Source organism: Saccopteryx bilineata, chromosome 6, assembly GCF_036850765.1.
Source record: "Saccopteryx bilineata isolate mSacBil1 chromosome 6, mSacBil1_pri_phased_curated, whole genome shotgun sequence".
NCBI lineage: Eukaryota > Metazoa > Chordata > Mammalia > Chiroptera > Emballonuridae > Saccopteryx > Saccopteryx bilineata.
Genome location: NC_089495.1, coordinates 146,657,711 through 146,679,961, shown reverse-complemented (window position 1 = coordinate 146,679,961; position 22,251 = coordinate 146,657,711). Strand labels below are relative to the sequence as shown.

General features: G+C 40.2%; 1 protein-coding gene across 2 annotated transcripts in view; it reads left to right on the top strand.

Annotated features, from left to right (window-relative positions):
- WDR35 (WD repeat domain 35) overlaps nucleotides 1-22,251 on the top strand; it is an 84,913-nt gene that overhangs the window by 27,522 nt on the left and 35,140 nt on the right. The window contains exons 6-12 of one of the 2 annotated variants that reach the window (XM_066235579.1): nucleotides 2,819-2,952; nucleotides 3,760-3,925; nucleotides 4,045-4,190; nucleotides 9,899-10,024; nucleotides 12,848-13,033; nucleotides 17,148-17,180; nucleotides 17,536-17,596. In XM_066235579.1, coding sequence (XP_066091676.1) covers nucleotides 2,819-2,952; nucleotides 3,760-3,925; nucleotides 4,045-4,190; nucleotides 9,899-10,024; nucleotides 12,848-13,033; nucleotides 17,148-17,180; nucleotides 17,536-17,596 — 852 coding nt within the window. The remainder of the gene's footprint in view (nucleotides 1-2,818; nucleotides 2,953-3,759; nucleotides 3,926-4,044; nucleotides 4,191-9,898; nucleotides 10,025-12,847; nucleotides 13,034-17,147; nucleotides 17,181-17,535; nucleotides 17,597-22,251) is intronic. The other variant, XM_066235580.1, reaches the window with a different exon arrangement.

Below are 22,251 nucleotides of genomic sequence, written 5' to 3'. Positions count from 1 at the left end.
TATATAAAGAACTCACAAAACTTGGCAACAAACAATCCAATGAAAAAATGGGAAGAGGATATGAACAGACACTTCTCCCAAGAAGAAATACAAACAGCCAACAGATAGATGAAAAAATGCTCATCATCACTAACTATTCGAGAAATGCAAATCAAAACTACAATGAGATACCACCTCACACCTGTTAGATTAGCTATTATCAACAAGACAGGTAATAACAAGTGCTGGAGAGGCTGTGGAGGAAATGGAACCCTCTTTCACTGTTGATGGGAATGTAAATTAATGCAACCATTATGGAAGAAAGTATGGTGGTTCCTCAAAAAATTAAGAATAGAACTACCATATGACCCAGCAATCCCTCTACTGCAGCGGTTCTCAACCTGTGGGTCACGACCCCGGTGGGGGTCGAACGACCAAAACACAAGGGTCACCTAAAGCTTTTGGAAAATACATATGTATTTTCCTGTGTTTTGGTCGTTCGACCCCCCACTGGGGTCGCGACCCACAGGTTGAGAACCGCTGCTCTACTGGGTATATACTGACAAAACTTGAAAACATGGGTACGTAAAGACACATGCACCCTCATATTCATCGCAGCATTGTTCACGGTGGCCAAGACGTGGAAACAGCCAAAATACCCTTCAGTAGAGGATTAGATCAAGAAGATGTGGTACATATATACAATGGATTACTACTCAGCCATAAGAAATGATGACATATTGCCATTTACAACAACCTGGATGGACCTTGATAACATCATACTGAATGAAATAAATAAATCAGAAAAAGCTAAGAACTATATGATTCCATACATAGGTGGGGACACAAAGTTGAGACTCATGGACATAGACAGAGGTGCAGTGGTTACCAGGGGGAAGGGGGGGAGAGGGAGGGGGATAGGAGGAAGGGGAAGGGCTTAAAGAGAAACAAAATATAGGGTGACAGAAGATGATCTGACTTTGGGTGATGGGTATACAATATAATCGACTGTCCAAAAGATGTGGAGATGTTTTCTCTAAACCTTTGTACTCTGACCAATGTCACCCTGTTAAATTTAATTGTCTAAAGAAAAAAAGAAAAAGAAAAAAAAGAATAGGAACAATGTGATCAGATTTGTTCTCTAGAAACATCTCTGTGACTGTAATATGAAGAATGGAGAAAGGAAAGGAAGAGGACAAGTGGGCCAGTGAAGAAATTACTGTAGTAATCCAGGCAAGAGATGATGGTAGATAGTAGCCTGAACCAGGGTAATGACAAGGAAGAAGAAGTAAGTAGTTACATTCTAGAGATACTTAGAAGGTGGAATAGATAAGACTTTATTATTGATTGGATTGGGGATGAGGGGATAGAATTGTCTAGGGTGACATCTAGGTTAGCTTTGGCAACTAGATGTATGTGTTGCCTTTCATTGAAATAAAGGATGTGGGGAAAAGACCGATTTTAAACATGTTGATTTTGTCGTGCCATAGGATGTTTAAGTAAATATGTCTGGACCACAGTTAGACATATATGTCTGCATTTCAGAAATATCTGTGTCAAGGCATAATTTTGGGAATCAGAAGCATATGGATGGTCACAAACCATTGGAATAGATGTAAAACCTTAGTGCCATCTGTGCACTAAGAACCAATATCATTTAATGGATGGCAGAAGAAGAGAATCCCATAAAGCTGTGATGGCGAACCTTTTTATAAAATCCGCCCACTTTTGCAGTGATGGTCAACCTGGTCCCTCCCGCCCACTAGTGAGCGTTCCAGCTTTCATGGTGGGCGGTAGCAGAGCACCAAATGGCACCACAATTGGCCCACCATGAAAGCTGAAATGCCCTGTAGTGGGTGGGATGGACCAGGTTGACCAGCATTGCAAAAATGGGCGGTTTTTATAAAAAGGTTCGCCGTCACGGCCATAAAGGATACTGAGAAGAGTAGAAGTCTTGGAGATAAAGGGAATATGCAGATTCACAGAAACCAAGAAGGAAGGAAGGACAGGGTGGTCAAGAAAAAGAGAAGTATCCTTGGATTTAGTAACAGGCCATTAGTAGCCTGAATGGAGGCAGTTTCAATGACGTTGTGGGGCAGAAGCCAGATTTGTTTGGGTTGAGGTTGAGTGGGAGGTGAGAAGTTGGAGACTAGGATCAGGCTTTCAAGAAGGAGTGATAGAAATAGGGTGGTAGCTAGAGTGGAAATGTAGGTTTGGGGAAGTGTGTTTTGTTTTGTTTGTTTTTCTTTGAGCTTATCGTTTTAAAGATTCAGAATAGATGCGACTATGTTTAAAATGTTTACAAGAAAGAGCCTGGAGAGGTGTTTAAAGAGAAAGAAAATATGAATTATCAGCCAAAGGAGATCTTTGCAGAGCTAGGAGGGGATTTGATCACAGAACAGCTGGCGAGATTAGTCTTGGATGGCTGTCTGCTTGAGGACATACCTCTTCCTTTGTATTAGGGGGCAAAGTGGACAGGGTGAATGTGGATTCAGTTACATTCTGAATGTTTGAAAGTGGGAATAAAGGATTTCTTTTTTGAAAGCTTTTATTTTCTTTCCAAAGGAGAAGATGAATTCATCTGCTAATTGGGAGTCAGGTCCTGGGTCAGTTTAGAAGAGAAGTGGGAAAGCTGGAAACAGCTGTTTCGTATATTACTAGGGTGTTTAGCAGGTAGTAGTTGCTCAACAAATGTTTATTGACTGAATAAACTGAACAAACTTATAATGATGTGAAGAGTATGAGAACTCTTTAGTGAAATATAGGATTTTAGAGCAGTTGGTAGAGAATCATAACCTGAACTTTTAATGAAATAATTATGTTGTATGTCTTATTTTAGGGAATCGCATTTGGGGAAAAGATTTGAAGGGTGTACAGTTGTGTCATGTAGCATGGTCCACAGACAGTAAAGTCTTACTTTTTGGAATGGCAAATGGAGAAATACACATTTTTGATAGTCAAGGGAATTTTATAGTAAGTATATATCCATACATTTATTAGTTTTATTACTATATTTTTATATGATTATTTTATATGTCATTCATATACATATACACATTTAATTATGATGGTTTGTATGATCAAAGTCTTCAATTCAGGTTTAAATGATCTAAAGAAATATTTTTTTAAATTAAAGAACCTCTGGGTTGCTTCAAGGTCAATGAATGCTTTTATTTCCAGCTTGTGGCGGCCAGAAAGGAAAGATTTCGGTGTACTGAAGCTGAGGGATGAAGAGGAGGGTGATGTGTGTCTTCTGGTACTTGAAGCCAAAATTCATACAAGAGACCACAGAGATTTTTGTAGCAAGCTACTCAAGTTTGTTTCTAAACAGAATGGAAGACTTAAACAGTAGAGGACAAAAGTCAGGTCCTGGAAAGAGGGCAAGATGAATAGGCTTAGGTGACATAATCTCAAGACTGACTCTTTGCTACATGTGGCTGTGCTGGATCTGATCCTATGAGCAGCTAGCCAGGATCAGGACCTTACATAAACACGAATTAACGGAAGTGATAAGAGCCAGCTTTCATATGACCCTTTGCTATTTTCACAACACTCTTATATGCCCCTTGTCATTTGGGTCTCATAAAAACTCCGAGTCTTTTAGCCCTCATTTTGCAAATGGGGAACTTCACTCAGGTGAAGTGATTTGTCCAGGGCTGGAAACCAGTACGTGGTGGTGCTTACATTTGAAACCAGATTTTTAAATCCTGTGTTCTGTGTTTCCTCTACAATCTTCTATTCTTACTAATACCGACATTTAACCTAACTGACTTGATGTAGATGAAAATGAAGCTGAACTGTTTGGTGAACGTCACCGGTGCGATCAGCATTGCTGGAATTCACTGGTACCACGGCGCGGAAGGCTACGTAGAGCCGGACTGCCCCTGCCTCGCCATTTGTTTCGACAACGGGAGGTGTCAGATAATGAGGGACGAGAATGACCAAGGTACATTAATTTTTTTAATGTGAAGAATTAAAAAATATTTTAAAATTGTCCTTAAGATTATAAAGTTCTCTAGCCCAAGTGTTGTACCACAACTGGCTCATTTTTTTCTTTTTGACTAGATCCGGTTTTAATCGATACCGACATGTGTGTTGTGAGTATCCAGTGGAACCACACGGGCAGCGTGCTTGCTGTGGCCGGCTCCCAGAAGGCTGCCACGGAGGATAAGGATGTCAACGTCGTGCAGTTCTACACTCCGTTTGGTGAGGTAAATGTAGTCAAGATTTCATCTTACTTTCCACTTAAATATGCAGTGAGTAAGGTAGGGGAAAAAGGAATGGAGGAAAGGGTATAGACTTGTCACATTTTTTATAAGGGACATTTTTGGTAAAATATCAGGTGTACGTCTTTGAGTGATCCTCATTATAAGTCTTCATAGTTGTATTTTACCATGCAATTTATTTTATAATCTATATTTAGAAAACCAGATGTTTCATATAAGAATATGAAACATGGAATAATTATTTTGAATCTTTTCTCTGTGATCTGAATATGCATATATTTTTACAGCTGGTTTTTGAATTACTTTTGGTATAATTTAGTTGTTTCAGATTAATTTTTGAATTTTTAATGTGATATATTAAATGTGCATAGATATTAAACATATGTATCTGTCTGTTCTTCCCCCAAACTTCTTTTTTTTTAAAATTGATTTTAGAGAAAGAGAGATAGGAAGGGAGAGAGAGAGAGGAGAGAGAGTAAGAAGCATCAACTCGTAGTTGTGTCACTTTAGTTCATCGATTGCTTCTCATACATGGCTTGACTGCGGGGCTCGAGCTGAGCCATTGACCCCTTGCTCAAGCCAATGACTTTGGGAATCATGTCGATGATCCTGTGTTCAAGCTAGCAACCCCACGCTCAAGACAGAGAGCCGGTGCTCAGGCCAGAGACTTTGAGGTTCCAAACCAGTGACCTCAGCATTCCAGGTTGACACTCTTATCTACTGCACCACCACTGATCAGGCTCCCCCAAACTTCTAACAGTTTTAATCTGTTGTGGAATAATTAATTATTTTAAGAAAATCTGTCTTGATTAATCTTAGATGATTCTACATGAAAAGATAAGCATTTTCATAAATGCATATATTATTCTCAATAGTATTATTACTAAATTTAATCTTTAAAGAGAAATTTCTTGAAGCAGTAGTGGAAAATAAAAAATAGAAGAATGAGTATATTGTGAATTTTAAAGAATTTAGAAAATGAGAACTTGTTAGTCACTAAGCTTGATAGATTTTTACCTATTTTCTAACTCTGGAATATATTCAATCCCTTTTGGATAGCTTTTTTAAAAAAATATATGTTTTAAATTTATTGATCAGAGAGATAGAGAGAGAGAGAAACATTGACCTATTGTTCCATTTATTTATACATTCATTGGTTGATCTTGCATGTGCCCTGACTGGGACCAAGCCTTCAACCTTGGTGTATGGGGACAATAGTCTAACCAACTGGGCTATCTGGCCAGGGCTTCCTGCTGGTTTTTATAAATTCACCATAGGCCTCAACAATATGCACTTTTGCTCACAAAGTCTTCACCAGTTATTTTAATCTTAACTTTTTTTTTTTTTTGGTATTTTTCCGAAGCTGGAAACGGGGAGAGACAGTCAGACAGACTCCCGCATGCGCCTGACCGGGATCCACCCGGCACGCCCACCAGGGGGCGACGCTCTGCCCACCAGGGGGTGATGCTCTGCCCCTCCGGGGCATCGTTCCGACGCGACCAGAGCCACTCCAGCGCCTGGGGCAGAGGCCAAGGAGCCATCCCCAGTGCCCGGGCCATCTTTGCTCCAATGGAGCCTCGGCTGTGGGAGGGGAAGAGAGAGACAGAGAGGAAGGAGGGGGGTGGGGGTGGAGAAGCAAATGGGTGCCTCTCCTATGTGCCCTGGCCAGGAATCGAACCCGGGTCCCCCGCACGCCAGGCCAACACTCTACCGCTGAGCCAACCAGCCAGGCCTAATCTTAACTTTTTAAAATATATAATAATAATTTCTGTAAGAATAAAAAATGGTGTCAGCTGATGCTTTTGAATCAATATCTCCAAGTTACCCAGTAAAATGTACATTAGAGAGTGGGTGCTGTCTATACATTGTCAGCTAATAATATTTATGATAGGTGTAAAAGCTAAAGAAAACAAAAGCAAGGTTCCTAAATAAGTAAAAATCTGATGTTTATTTTGATGCTTCTAGCCTTCTTCTTAATTCCCATTCTTTATTGGTTATTTTTGTTCATTGCCATCAGTTTATCATTAAATTATTTTATCTGCTTATATTGTTAGTTCACCCTTCTCCAAGTAGAAAAACATGGATAGTAAGACTTACTTGGTTTAGCTTGTGAAACTATGTGTTATATGCTACACTGAAAACTCAAAGTGATTTTTGGTCTTGTTGTAGTTGAAAGTATCTAGCATAGTTCCTCAGGGTTTATTAGTCACTTAATATTTTTTGATTGAAGGAATATATGGAAGATTTATTTTGGATTTATGTTATTAGGATATGGAAGATAAGGCTTTGGCCAGTTAGTTCATTCAGTTAGAGCAGAGTCCCAAGATGCCAGGGTTGTGGGTTTGATCACTGGTCAGGGCAGATATGGGAAGCAGCCGATGAGTGCACAACTAAGTGGAACAACAAATGAATGCTTCTCTCTCTCTGTTTTTCCCTCTCTCTCCCCCTAACCCTCTTCCCCTTCTTCTCTCCCCCCTCCTCTCAAATCAATCAGTAAAAAAAAAGGTAGAGAAGATAACTTGGAAGGAAGTTATGAAAAGATTCAAACTTAAGGAAAATCTCAGGGAAGACTTTGCTTTTGATTCTGAGGGCTTGGGTCTTCCCATGCTCGAGCTGCGGTCTCAGCCATGGGAGGGGATAACAGTACAAGCTTTGTAGTTTGGACCCTGTTTCCACAGTGTAGTTTCACTTTGAGAAGTTACTTAACTTGTGAGTCTCAGTTTACTTATTTTCTGAAATAAAGGTAGTTCCTTCTAGTGCTGTTTTGAAAGTTAAAGGAGAAACGAGAAAATGCTACCACGTGCTTAGTGGGTGCTTACCAAGGCCCGTTCTCTTTCCTCGCTGCTGCTGGCCCCTCCCTTGCTGGTTTATGGAGCATGACCTCATTCCTCCCCTTGTGGCCATCACCACCAAGAGTGGGCTGTGAAGGGCTGCTTGTTCCCTGTGGTCTCACACAGCCAGTGGGACAGACAGAGTGGACCCTCCTGGGCTAAAACATTTCCCCTCCTTGCTTTCCTGGCAAATGAAGTTTAATACATTAATTTTGACTTCAGAGCATATCTACTTACCAACAAGTGATACCAGTATAATTTATTCAGATTCTTGGGATTATACTGTTTGTCAAATAAGCATAGATTTAAAATGTTTTCTTTTTATGGACACATTAAAAGAATCTATAAGAGTTCATTTATCCACTCATTAATTTAGCCATAAAGTGTACTATGTTAGAGAAAATTAACTTTTATTTACACGTTAATGATTATTTGTTTATATGTTTATTTATTTATTTACTTAATAAATATTTATTGAGTACCAGTTTGCCGACCAGTCTGTGAAGGGATAGGGAAATAAATGGATATGATCGAGTTAGTGCTTTCAAGTAGCTCAACTGTCCAAATCCTCCAGAACCAGAGAGGGAGAGGAGAAGGCAGGAAATACATGGAAGTTATATCTAGAAGGATGGATAGAGGTCCTCCGGGAGGATGAGGAACATGGAGAGGAGGCTGGGGTGGCGGGAGGAGAGGAGGATTTTGGGCAGAGGGGATACTCTCTGGGCCACAGGTATGGGGTCATAGTACGTTTCTCATGACTGAGAGCACAGTAATTATAGCTGGGGCTTTGAGCCAAAGACTGTATTTTGTCTCAGAAGGGAAAATGCATTGTATACTATGCTAAAGAATGTGATGATGGGGAGCTATGGATTTTTAAAATTTTTAAAAAATTTTATTTTTTTTAGTGAGAGGAAGGGAGGCAGAAAGACAGACTCCCACATGTGCCTGACCAAGATCCACCCAGCATGCCCAGTAGGGGCGATGCTCTGCCCATCTGGGGCCATTGCTCCATTGCTCAGCAACTGAGCTATTTTTTGGCACATGAGGTGGAGGCCATGGTGCCATCCTCAGTGCCTGAGGCCAACTTGCTTGAACCAATCGAGCCATGGCTGCGGGAGGGGGAGAGAGAGAGAGAGAGAAAAGAGAAAGAGAAGAGGGAGGGGTGGAGAAGCAGATGGTTGCTTTTCCTGTGTGCCCTGACTGGGAATCAAACCCAGGATATCCACACGCTGGGCTTACTCTCTACCAGTGAAGAAAATTCTTCATTGAGCCACCGGCCAGGGCCAGGGAGCTATGAATTTAAAAAAATATATTAAACATTTTTAAAATCAGGGTAGGATATGATCAGATTTGTATTTTAGAAATATAATTATGACAGTAGAGGCCCTGGCTGGTTGGCTTAGTGAATAGAGCATCAGCCCAGTGTATGGATGTCCCAGGCCTGATTCCGTTCAGGGTACACAAGATAAGCAACCCTCTCCCTCTTCTCTTTCTCTTCCCTCCACAGCCAGTGGCTTGATTAGTTCAAGCATCATCCCTGGGCACTGAGGTTGGTCCAAGGGTGTCAGTCTCAGGTGATAAAAATAGCTCAGTTGATTTGAGCATCATCCCTAGAGAGGGGTTGCTGGGTGGATCCCGGTCAGGGAGCATGTGAGAGTCTATCTCACTATCTCCCCTCCTGTTACTTAGTAAAAAAAAATTATGACAGTAGAGTAGAGACTGAATTTGGGGCTACTGGGTGGGAATGAGGAAAGAGATGGAAGGTAAAAATTGCATTTAGGTAAAGAGGGACAAGTATACAGCTGCAGAAAATGCTTTGACTTTGGGTTTGGGCACACAATGCAACCAACAGTTCAAATGCTATAGAAATGTTCACCTGAAACCTATGTGCTCTTACTGATCAATATCACCCATTAAATTTAATTTCAAAATGAAAAAAATTAAAGAAATTGCAGTTTGGCTGTTATCATAGTTCATTCAAAAAAGGAGGCAGTTGTAGTTGATGGACAGGAATGGAAGCCACAGGACTTGGAGACTGGCTGGCCCTGGGGGATGAAAGAGAGGCCAGACTTAAGGACTGAACTGACTATTACAACAGTTCATTGATTCTGAGAAGCGCAATTTCTTACAACTCTAAAATTGGGACGCATCTTATCATCACAGTTGTCCTACTTTAGTTAGCAATGTGTTTTTTCTTTCCTTAGTTATACAAAGAATAAAGACACATGTTTAAATTTTGGGCATCTTAGATTTGATAAAATTTGATACTGCATTGTTTGGCTATAGTTTGTAAATTTCTCCTTTCCTATATATGGTTTTCATGATAAAAATTCAAGGAAGGCTCTGCCTGGTTGGCTCAGTGGTAGAGTGTCAGTCCAGTGTGTGGATGTCCCGGGTTTGATTCCCGGTCAGGGCACACAGAAGAAGTGCCCATCTGCTTCTCCACCCCTCCCCCTCTTGCTTCTTGCTTTCTCTCTTTCTCTCTTTCTCTTCCCCTCCTGCAGCCATGGCTCAATTGGAGTGAGTTGGTTCTAGGTGCTGAGGATGGCTCCATGGCCTCCACCTCAGGTGCTAAGAAGAGCTTAGTTGCTGAGCAACAGAGCAAGGGCCCCAGATGGGCAGAGCATTGCCCCCTAGTGGGCTTGTCAGGTGAATCCTAGTCAGGGTTCATGCAGGAGTCTGTCTCTGCCTCCCCTCTTCTGAGTAAACAAACAAAAAAAATTCAAGGAAAATGTTTTGTAGTGAGTAGCAACCTTTTACAAATTAATTTTTGTACCAGTTTTGATCCCTCTGATGTGATTGGTAGCAATTTGTATTTTATTTAATTGTGATCATTGAGGTTACATATAATTATTTTTTCAGTGTCTAGGCACTTTGAAGGTTTCTGGAAAGCAGATATCTGCACTGTCTTGGGAAGGAGGTGGATTGAAAATTGCACTAGCTGTCGATTGTTTTATATATTTTGCAAATATTCGACCTGATTATAAGGTGAGTATTATGAACAGTTGTAAAAAAAGAAAAGGAGCTGTTTTTACTAAATAATTTTGTTATAGCTCAAAATGTGTTTCTTGCTCTATTCATATAGCCTCTTTGTTTTAGAAGCCAGCTAAAAGGAGGCTTTTCAGTGTGAAAACCTCAGAACTAGGAAGCTTTTCTGGGATACTGTAGGTATCGAGTAACATTCCTCTAATGGTCAGCGTCTCAGCAGGAAACAGATGGTACACTCACAGGAGTCATTGAAGAGAGACTGATGGAGGGTTTATTACCGGGCTCTGGGCAGGGGTAGGAGGACTGGGAAGGGATGACACAGAGAGCACCCAGAGGCTAGCAAAGCAAGCAAGATGAGGAAGTATTGTCCTGGACCTGGTTAGAGCTGGGATGGTGCAGGAGGGCCCACCTGCCGGAGCCACTGCCAGCTGGCTGGGCAGAGACAGCTCGGGGGCTAGGGACTTCAGCCCTCTCCCTACCTGTGCGCGTCTTCTACTGGCCAAGCCAGAGGCAAGGTGGCCCAGGGAATGGAGTTCAGAGAAGTCAGCCTCCAGGACACAGAGCAGGGGTGAGCAGGGGAGAGAATGGACCAGAGGGGAACATTCTGAAGATTCAGACTGAGCTGGTAAACTGTTAAAAGTATTTGTTATTAAAAAACTTATACAAATATCATCTTTAAAGGGCAGAGAACCTTGGAGAAATGTCTGAGTCTAGGACTGGTGTGGGGAAAGTGTGGGCTAAGCATGGTGCATCTTACAGTGCCAGGAAGTCAGGGAGTGCTAAAGAAGCAGAAGGGAAGCTGTGCCAGAGACACAGAGCTCCTGGCGGCCAGTGGTGGATCAATTTGAGCAACATTGGATTGTGACCCAAATTATAAAACAAATTGTCCAGGAATACAAACTGATATAAATAAACGAGGGAAACAAAACAGATAGATCTCCTTGACGAAGTATTCAAATTTACTCAGGCCCCGCCCCCTTCAGGAGGTGGTGTGCAGTCCCTTCTTCCCCAGGTTGACCATAGGCTGCACTTAGTGACTGATGTCCAAAGAGTACAGAATGGAGAGGGGCAAAAAAGAAAGTAACTTCACAACGGAGAAACCTGGCAAACACTGCCTTGTCTCAGTGATCAAGGTCAGCATCCCTAGTGATGTCACGTGGGTATCACATACCCCCTGATGACATGACAGAAGAGCTCTTCATTTCTCTGGTGGTATTCCTAAAAACTGATACTCCTGATCTGAGCTTGGGAAGGACATCAGACAAACCCAAATCGAAGGACATTCTACAAAATACCTGATCGGTACTCCTCAAAGCTGTCATTAAAAACGAAGACAGACTGAAAACCCGTCATGGCCCAGGGAAACCAAAGGAGACACGACAACTAAATATAATATATCCTCAGAAGGATTCGGAAAGAGGAAAAGGACATTATGGAAAAGCTGATGAAATCTAAATAAGTATGAAGTTCAGTTAGTAATACTTCATCAGCGTTGGTGCCTTAGCTGTCACAAATGTACTGTGGTGATATAAGATGCAAACAATAGGCAACGGCAAGAGAGGAGTACAGGGAGCTCTGTGCTAGCTCTGTAACTTTTGTGTAAGTCTAATATTGCCTTAAAGTAAAAATGTTAGCTTTGAATAGTAAACACAATTGTAATAACGTTGACTCTATTGGTTGATTCAAAATGGCACATAAATACATTGGGACAGTTAGCGGGAGTGGAAGCTCTAAGTGTACAAGTTCCGTAATCGATACATATGGACCATGGAGATAGCTACCACAGCCATCACAACTAGAAGAGTTGTAAATGTCTGCCCTGGGAGGAAATTGAGGAGAAGGTTCTGCATTTTGTTTTTGTTTTAAATAAGCCATGTAGAATTATCTGATTATAAACTCTGTGCAAATGTTACTCTGATAAAAACAAATATAAAAGTGTGAATGGGGGGGAAAGGCAGAGTGTCTGTCCTTAGATTTGGTTTGGAGACCAAAATCTGAGCTTGTGACCATGGTCCCTCTCCCTGCTGCACCCCCTTGCAGCCATTACTGACTATTGAGAAATTTTTTTTTATTGATTTTAATTTATTGTGCTTACATATAGTCAAGTGTCCCACCGAATATATCTCCCTCCCCTCCCACCCCCGTGTTCCCCTTGATTCCCCCTTTGTCCCCTCCCCTCAACACCCTCCCCCCTTCCCTCCAGGATTTGCTGTCCTGCTCTCTATAATGCTGTGTTATATATATATATATATATATATATATATATATATATATATATATATATATATATAATTTCATTAATCTCTTTCCCTTCTTTGACCCCATCCTCTCCTCCCCTTTCCCTCTGACCACTTTCCCTCTGGTCCCTTTGATCCCACCTCTGCCTCTATTCTGTTCCTCATTTCACATTGTTCATTAAATTCCTCATATGAGTGAGGTCATATGATATTTTTCTTTCTCTGCCTGGCTTATTTCTGAAATTCCCACCACCGAAGCTTAAATCTTACAGATGAAAATAAGGAAAGTTAAAAAACTAACTTATTTTTACAGTACATTATTTGCTTTATAACTATCTGAATCACTCTTAGATTTTTTGTTATTTTAATGAGAAAAGGGGTTCAGCTGAATGTTCATCTTTATCTCATTCATTTCTGAAAAATATATTTTGTCAGAATTGATAAACCATGTATCTGCAATATTTCTAGAGTAAAAATATAATAATGTGTTTTCTTTCCCAAGGTTAAATGTTCATTTTCCCTTTTCCTGCCTTTCCTTCCCCTCTTCCCTCCTCCCATTCCCTCTCTTCCATCCTTTTTTTCCTAGTGGGGATATTGCTCAAATACCATCGTCTATGCTTATACCAAACCTGATCGTCCAGAATACTGTGTTATATTTTGGGATACGAAAAACAATGAGAAATACATTAAATATGTGAAGAGTCTCATTTCTATTACTACCTATGGAGATTTCTGCATTTTGGCTACGAAGGCTGAAGAAAATCATCCTCAGGTAGGTGTTCTTGATATTGTAAAATGTAGATGGGCCAGTGGCTTGGCAGAATTGGGTTATAGTTATCTACCTTATTAAGCATGGCCTCTATATGGACAGGGGCAGTGAAGTATTGGGTCTATTGGTCATGTCTAGCTAGACCTCTGTTTTGGAAAATGATATGACCCTATCAGTTCTATTCAATATGTTCCTTGATTTTTTTTTTCCCAATCAGTTGATCCACTGACTTTATATTGACCAGTTCAGTATTAAAGCTTTTTGTCTCTGAAATATATTCAAAATACTACAAAACCTTTTCCAAATTAAAATTCCATGAGCAAAACTGAATATCCAGATGTCTAGTATAAATGCTCAAGAAATTAGTTATATTGCTTTAAAAATCAATGTCTTGTAGCACAAAATAAGTAATGTAAACAATGCCTTTTTAAGAGGTATGCTAACAATTTAAATATTTGCAGAAGCATGTAAGTTTTTCAAAAGAGAACTACCGTTATGTTTTAAATTATTTTATCCCATTAAAAAGTATAGAGTTTTTGGTTTAAAGCAACCATTTGAACTGGCACATTTGACTCTATTTTTTCCTGAAACTCACTAAAACAGAGTATTTTTAAAGAAGTCATAAGTCCATAGGAACCAGAAAGGGAGAGGAAATGGCAACATACAGTGTGTCTGTAAAGTCATGGTGCACTTTGACCGGTCACAGGAAAGCAACAAAAGACAATAGAAATGTGAAATCTGCACCAAATAAAAGGAAAACTCTCCCAGTTTCATACCTATTCAGTGCAGCTCGATGTGGGCTCACACACAGATTTTTTAGGGCTCCTTAGGTAGCAATCCCGTATAGCCTCTACAGACTTGTCACTGACTGATGGCCTACCAGAACGGGGTTTCTCCACCAAACTGCCGGTTTCCTTCAACTGCTTATCCCACCCAGTAATGTTATTCCTATGTGGTGGCGCTTCATTATAAACGCGCCGATATTCACATTGCACTTTGGTCATGGACTCGAATTTAGCGAGCCACAGAACACACTGAACTTTCCTCTGTACTGTCCACATCTCGACTGGCATTGCTGTGGGCTGCTCCGCTGTATACACAGTGTTATGACATCATCTGTGCATGCGCACATGCTGCCACATCATCCTACAGAAACTGGGAGGGTTTTCCTTTTTCTGGTGCAGATTTCACGTTTCTGTCGTCTTTTGTTGCTTTCCTGTGACTGGTCAAAAGTGCACCATGGCTTTACGGACACACTGTAGTTCTGGAGGTTAGAGAGGAGGCTGGTTGGTGGTAATCGCCTTAGCAGACCTAAGGGGGCTGAGTCCTAACTCATCAAGGGGACCTTCCTGGGTGTGGATGAGAGGCGGCCTACTATTGGTTCATTGCTAGTGGTCAGGATGAATCCTAGAAGGTGATTGGTCAGTGAGCGTTCCCTGTGCCTCCACTCTTCCTGTCACTGATAGCTGGAGGGATTGTGAGGGGAATGTTTATGTTCGGATGGAGGGGCTGGTGGCGGGCTGGATAAATAGCCTCCGTGGGCCTTATCTGGCACGTGGGCCATAGTTTGGGGACCCATGTTTATTTTCCCCACCGCACACCTGACCATGTCTCACTGCACAATGGTTGAAAAACACTGCTCTAAAGGTACTCACGTTGGAAGTCTCCCAGGAAACACCCTTGCCCAATCACCTTACTGTGAGGATGAGTTGTGAGGCTTACTCATAAACAAACAGATTCCAAACAGCTTTTTAGTGTCACATTCTTAAATATAAGCAGCTAGACAAGTTATCAGACTTTTCAGGAAAGCATCTGATTTAACATACAGACACAAAAACACAGAGAAAAGGGGGGGAGGGAGCAGAGACTGTAAGAAGAACACTCCAAAGGGGCCACCTCAGGTAACTTCAGAGAGTTTAGAGATATCCATCTATAAAGCAAGGGAAGGATACTGTAGGTAAGGAAGCTTTTGAGAATTGCAAATGTGGTAACAACTGTGAAAATGTGACAGAAGAGTTGGAGGAGAAAATTAAGGAAGACTGATAAAGTGGAGAAAGAAGACCAGGAAATGGAGAAGAGGAGTGAAGATACCAGAAACTTGCAGGATAGCCCTGGAAGTTCAGTATTGGAACAACAGTTCTAAAAAAGTGAACAGGCAAAACGGAGTCAAGTAATTCTGAAAAAAAAATTCAAGAAAATTTCCCTGTGTTTCTAGATTTTAAGTGTTGAGGTCACTGAATAACAATATTTCCGTATCGAGTCATGTCATTGTGATGTTTCATAGTTCTAGGGATAAAAGGATTCTACAAGCTTCTGAGGAAAAATACTTAATAGGGCTAGGTAACCTAGTGGCATTCAACTTGTCAACAGCAGTACTTTGGAGAACTACTTTCAAAATTCTGAGGAAGAACAATCTCCCATCTTCAATTCCATGTCTTAAGCCAACTATTACTTAAAATGAAGGTAGAATAAAAACATTTATAGGCCCTGGCCGGTTGGCTCAGTGGTAGAGCATTGGCCTGGTGTGCAGAAGTCCCAGGTTCGATTCCCGGCCAGGGCACATAGGAGAAGCGCCCATCTGCTTCACCACCCCTCCCCCTCTCCTTCCTCTCTGTCTCTCTCTTCCCCTCCCGCAGCGAGGCTCCATTGGAGCAAAGATGGCCCGGACGCTGGGGATGGCTCCTTGGCCTCTGCCCCAGGTGCTGGAGTGGCTCTGGTCGTGACAGAGCAACGCCCCCTGGTGGGCAGAGCGTCGCCCCCTGGTGGGCGTGCCGGGTGGATCCCGGTCGGTTGCATGTGGAAGTCTGTCTGACTATCTATCCCCGTTTCCAGCTTCAGAAAAATACAAAAAAAAAAAACATTTATAGATATACAGGCTCACCAAAAATTTATGCTTCAAGGTTTCTGATCTTAGAAAGCTACTTCAGGATCTGATCCACCAAAAGGAGGAATAAACTGGGAAAGTGGAAGAAGCAGGACAGCCTACCTACAGTGGTGCAGAGTGGCCCCAGCACAGTGTGCGGCATGCCAGGGGGCCGCACAGGAGAGCAGGTCACATGGTTCTGGAAGAAATTCAAGATGAGGTTAATAGAACTGTTAACGTAGCTGAATCTTTGAAAGGAGACATGCGTACTGGGAGTGAAATGGGGACTTGAGTTAGTAATAATTAGAGAAAACTAAGCAAAGAGAAAAAACAAATGACCGAAGTGCACTTGAAAGGAAAATAGCTCATGATGTACTTGAGGACTCAATTTTGTGAATAGCATTTATCTAGTCAAAATGATGTACTTACTGGATTTCTTAATTTAAAAAACTTTTGTTTGAAGTATGATAAACTAATTAAGCCCTAAGCTCTGATCTAATAAAATTTAAGTGGAAAAATGGAGGAATGGAAGGGTCCCCGTGGGATAAGGGCCACACTGAGAGGTGAGAGAGACTACATTCTTGTCTCTTATAGAAGGGAGTCAATAGAAAACTCCCCAATTGAAACAAAATGTATTTCTTAGATTGTGGAGGTAAATATCAAAGGGATGAATTAAGCTGAAAGTAATTACTCTAGGAATGAAGAAATGGAAAGTTAGGGGAGATTTGTGTTTTTAGTAAGAAGTCTCATGGAACTGTTTGAGTCTGTGAGCATGCAATGAGAACTAAATATAAAATACAAGTTATTTGTGGTGTCTTGTGGCAGTGAGTAAGCTTATTTTAAGTATGGAAGAGTAAATTATAATATTTTAGTAGGACATTTGTCATTTAGATGATATTTATAAAAATTAAACAAGTTTTACTTGAGATGCTGGAAAAAGAAAGACAAAGTTTGTATGTTATAGAGAATTGATTAACTTGCAATCATCCTAATCAGGAGAACTGTTAAGTAAAATAGTATCCTTGGTTAGATGCAGAAAAGGTGCTAACAGTAAAAAAATGAAATTATCACTTTAGCACAATATGATATAAAGTGTACATTATGCTTGATTGTTTTCTTAATATGAATTGTTGATAATTATTTGTGTGTGTGTTAATTGGCTTTTTAAGCCTTTTTCACTAGGTTGGATTATGCTTTTTCTAAATTAACTGAATTTTTCTGAATTTCTTATGTCATTTATATATTGCTTCAAAGGAGGAGAGCCAGCTGGAAACATTTGGTGCAATGGTAACAAGTTAAATTAGCTCTTATAGCTGATCATAGGATAAAAATGAATATTGAGGTTATAGCTGACCAGGAATTTAGAAGTGTAACTAATGAACTGTAGCCAGTGTATTTGTGTTCCTTAAGTGTCTTAAAAACCACAGTCTTCCATTATTGAGAAATCAACCTTGGTTTAATTTTAATTCATATTTTTTATATTTAGTGTTGTAGATTATATTAATCTGCTATTCTTTGACAACATTTTATCCATTATTTCTCAGTGGTACTTGAGAAAGAGATAGGCATGCTATGTGGAACGTTACTTCCTTTATTGTACTTAAACAGGAGTTCTGATGCCTTTTTTTTTATTTGTTCACAGTTTGTGCTAGTTCTTTGTAATTCTATTGGTACACCCTTGGATCCCAAATACATTGATATTGGTAAGGAAATGTTCATATTTATTTCCTATTTAGAAGTAAATTATTTGTAAAATGAATTAAAAAACCTAACAGTGGTACTATTAAATTAGAATGGTATTCTCCAAAACGAGGATGAGCCTATTTCCTGGTTTGCCAGGTCCAGTGTATGCCTGTTAACCATGTACAGTGATTAATAATGCCCATTTCACTGAATTAACCAGAAGTACTCTGATTAACACACCCATTATAAGGTTATTTTATCTAAAATCCATAATAATCTCACATCTGCTGTACTGCTATCATTTACTTTAAGCGGGAACTATAATTGTATAGTAATTGGTATGCACAGTAATGATTAATATGTAATAAACTGAAGATTATAGAAAGAATTTTGCCCTTAAAGCACTTTTATTATTAATAAACTGCCTGTAAATACCTCTCTTCCATAAAAAACACAGGGCTGCTTGTAAAAATGAATTTGCCTTTTCCAGAATTTTCCAAAGAAATATGTCTATTATTAGGGACTTTAAAAATGCCTGAGTTTTTTTTTTGTTTGTTTGTTTGTTTTTGGTATTTTTCTGAAGCTGGAAATGGGGAGAGACAGTCAGACAGACTCCCGCATGCGCCCGACTGGGATCCACCCGGCACGCCCACCAGGGGCGATGCTCTGCCCACCAGGGGGCGATGCTCTGCCCCTCCGGGGCGTCGCTCTGCCGCGACCAGAGCCACTCTAGTGCCTGGGGCAGAGGCCAAGGAGCCATCCCCAGCGCCCGGGCCATCTTTGCTCCAATGGAGCCTCAGCTGCGGGAGGGGAAGAGAGAGACAGAGAGGAAGGAGGGGTGGAGGGGTGGAGAAGCAGATGGGCGCTTCTCCTGTGTGCCCTGGCCGGGAATCGAACCCGGGACTTCTGCACGCCAGGCTGATGCTCTACCACTGAGCCAACCGGCCAGGGCAAAAATGCCTGAGTTTTTGTATTCAGATATTTGTTACTTTAGATCAGTGGTCCCCAACCTTTTTTGGGCCACGGACCGGATTAATGTCGAAAATATTTTCACGGACCGGCCTTTAGGGTGGGATGGATAAATGTATCACGTGACTGAGACAAGCATCAAAAGTGAGTCTTAGATGGATGTAACAGAGGGAATCTGGTCATTTTTTAAAAATAAAAGATTGTACAGACTTAAATATAAATAAAACGGAAATAATGTAAGTTATTTATTCTTTCTCTGTGGACCGGTACCAAATGGCCCACGAACCGGTACCAGTCTGCGGCCCAGGGGTTGGGGACCACTGCTTTAGATGTACCATTCCCTGTATCCAATAGCTATGAAAGTAACTGTTAAAAAGTTTCAAATTTTGTTTAAGTATTTTGTTAAAAACTATCACCAAATATTTTGACGCTGTTTTACTATAACTTCCAGAAGTAAAGATTTTCTTTTAAAGCATATGGTAGTTTATTGGATATGGTATTAGAAAAACTATTAGATTTCAAAACTGAAAACATTGAATTAGGTTCTGAATCACGTTCTGAATCTGAGAACTAATCTTTTCTTTTCCCTTCGTGTTTCACATGTAGCCTTTATAGTCAAATGTTAGTGTCTGCCTTCTAAGTGTTTCATTTTGCCGAGCCTTGTGGGTAATACAAGCAAATGTGAGAAATATTTACTGGCCTGAAAGATTTTATACTTTATGTTTAGGGGCTTGGTAACTGACTTGTAGATCTTGAAACTTTTCAACTTCATGTCTTTGTTGTTACTAGGCATATTTATATGTTTATACACACACACACACACACACACACGTTAGTGTTCCTTGTTAAAGGGCTTAGCTTAAAATTATTACAGACTTATCACATGAATATCTTATATTTATTAGGAACAAAAGTCTAAGGGGTAAATTCTGTCAATCTTCAGATTATATGCTTTTTTCTTTGATATCAAGTTTTAACATAGAATCATATGCTGATGGGATTAGCTTCAAAGTAATTTTATCACAGGTATTCTACTTTTAATAAAGCCAGATGTAAATTTTTAGCCTTCATCAAATAGCAAATGCTTGAGGGCATAATTATTTGTGGTTCTGAGTCTAGCAACTATTTATTTTTGCAGTCTCTGTGGCTGAAATTTTAACAAACAGTTCTTTTATTGGGTTACTGCCAAAGTAAACTCACCTAAGACTCAACATTTTCTGTCATACTGTAAAATTCCTTTTTAAAGTTTCTATGCCAAATTTTCATGAGGACTGGAGGCTAAAGCAAAAAAAAAAGAAAAAGAAAAAAGAAAAGTATGTAACTGAAATTATTACAGAAAGTGTGATTTTTGTTTTGTCCTATTTGTATAGAAAATTTAAAAAAGAACTTAATGCATTATTATAGAAGTTTAGTTTGTGGTATTCTGTTGTACTGTCCAGGTAGGAGGTAGGTATCTTTTTTGATGTTCTTCCTCCGAGTCCTCAGGTGTGCTTAGGTGTGCTTCTATTCAGAGTATTTACTCTGCACTGTGATTGTTGATTTTCTTGTCTATCTTCCCCATACGATTTTGAGCTTCTTAAACATCTTCATCTATTTATTTCTGTATCCCCACTGCCTAAGAGTGTATTTGTTTATTGAATGTATGAAAATATTGAAAATATCCATTTATTTAGTAAACCTTCAATGAGCATATATTGTTTCAGTACTATAGTGGGTACAGGGAAGGCTAAGAAATTAATTATGAAATTTCCTGTAGGATCGCTAAATAAATAATTAAAATACCATTAATCTGTTGAACAAAGACAGTTACTGCCCTGCTATCTGCCAGGTATTGTGCTAGGTGCTGGATAAGTGGAGGTCAATGCATGAGGATGGCACGGACATCCTTTCTACTTAGAGAAGGTTTCATTTAAGCTGAGTATTGAAGGGTACCTCTTCAGGTGACACTTTGAGAAAATGGCATTTGCAGAGGTATGAAGACATGACAAATGTCTGAACAGTATCAGGTGCCTGTGCAGCCACTTTGCTGGGAGCAGGCAGGAGTTTCCTAACAATGGGTGTAGCACAGGAAGTGAGTCTTTTGTGCGGTCCAGAGCGGGCAGTTGATGAAAATGTTTCAGTGCTACTTCAGTTTGCCAGCTCTTTAAAGGGCTGAGAAATGATTAAGTGGGAAAGTGGAGGAACATTACAGTGTAGATATTTATTTCAGTCCTCAGCATTTAAATATTACAAACAGGGCTTTACTTGTATGCAAATTTGTGGATTTTGCCCTGGCTGGTTGGCTCAGTGGTAGAGCGTTGGCCTGGCATGCATGAATCCCAGGTTCGATTCCCAGCCAGGGCACACAGGAGAAGCGCCCATTTGCTTCTTCACCCCTCCCCCTCTCCTTCCTCTCTGTTTCTCTCTTCCCCTCCCGCAGCCGAGGCTCCACTGGAACAAAGTTTGCCCGGGCGCTGAGGATGGCTCTATGGCCTCTGCCTCAGGCGCTAGAATAGCTCTGGTTGCAACAGAGCGACGCCCCCTGGTGGGAGTGCCCTGTGGATCCTGGTCGGGTGCATGCGGGAGTCTGTCTGCCTCCCCGTTTTCAACTTCAGAAAAATACAAAAAAAAAAAAAAAGGCTGAAACAAAAAAGCAGGTATGAATTATAATGAGAACAAATATATATTAAAAAAATTTGTGGATTTTTAAAAATCATTTTAAATCCTTGCTTGGCTAATAAGTACCTACTACCTACTAGCATTATAAAATTCAGTTAATGAAAGCATGACTACTTTCTTAAAATTTTTCCCCCCAATTATCTTTGTAGATATTTTGAGTTTCTCTTTTCAGATTTTGAATAGCTCAGAAGGACATGAAGTGCTTTTATCCCAGTTGTGATTTCTTTCTAAAATACTTTCTTCCTAAAATATTCTATTAAAATTTGTTCTTCTAACTTTTTCCTAGAGGCTTTGGTCTAGGAAACTAAGAACTGATCTACCTGGATGGATGGATCTTTTAATAAAGATCCAGTATCATTTATGTAGAAGGTTTAGCTACCCATGTGAATTTGCTGACATCACTGCCACATTGATTCAAAAGAACCTATGTGTCAGATAATTTGTAATTGTTTTTAGTATTGACTAGTGGATCTGTATATAGTTTTATTATAAAAAAAAAACCTATGTAGATAATACAAATAAAAACAGTAATAGCAACCACACTGGACACTTATCAGCCCTTTATGAGAGGTGGTGTGCCATAGTAGTTAAGAGCGTGTATTCGGAGCCAGATTAACTGGGTTTATATCCCAGCTTCTACTGCTTTCCAGCTGTGCAACTTCAGGAAGTTATTTAACCATTCCATACTTTAGTTTCTTCATCTGCTAAGTGAGAATAATAATAATGTCTACCTGACAGGATGGTTGTAAGTTAATATATGTACTATATTAATTATATACAGTGTGTCCGTAAAGTCATGGTGCACTTTTGACCAGTTACAGGAAAGCAACAAAAGACGATAGAAATGTGAAATCTGCACCAAATAAAAGGAAAACTCTCCCAGTTTCATACCTATTCAGTGCAGTTCGATGTGGGCTCATGCACAGATATTTTAGGGCTCCTTAGGTAGCTATCCTGTATAGCCTCTACAGACTCGTCGCTGACTGATGGCCTACCAGAACGGGGTTTCTCTACCAAACTGCTGGTTTCCTTCAACTGCTTATCCCAC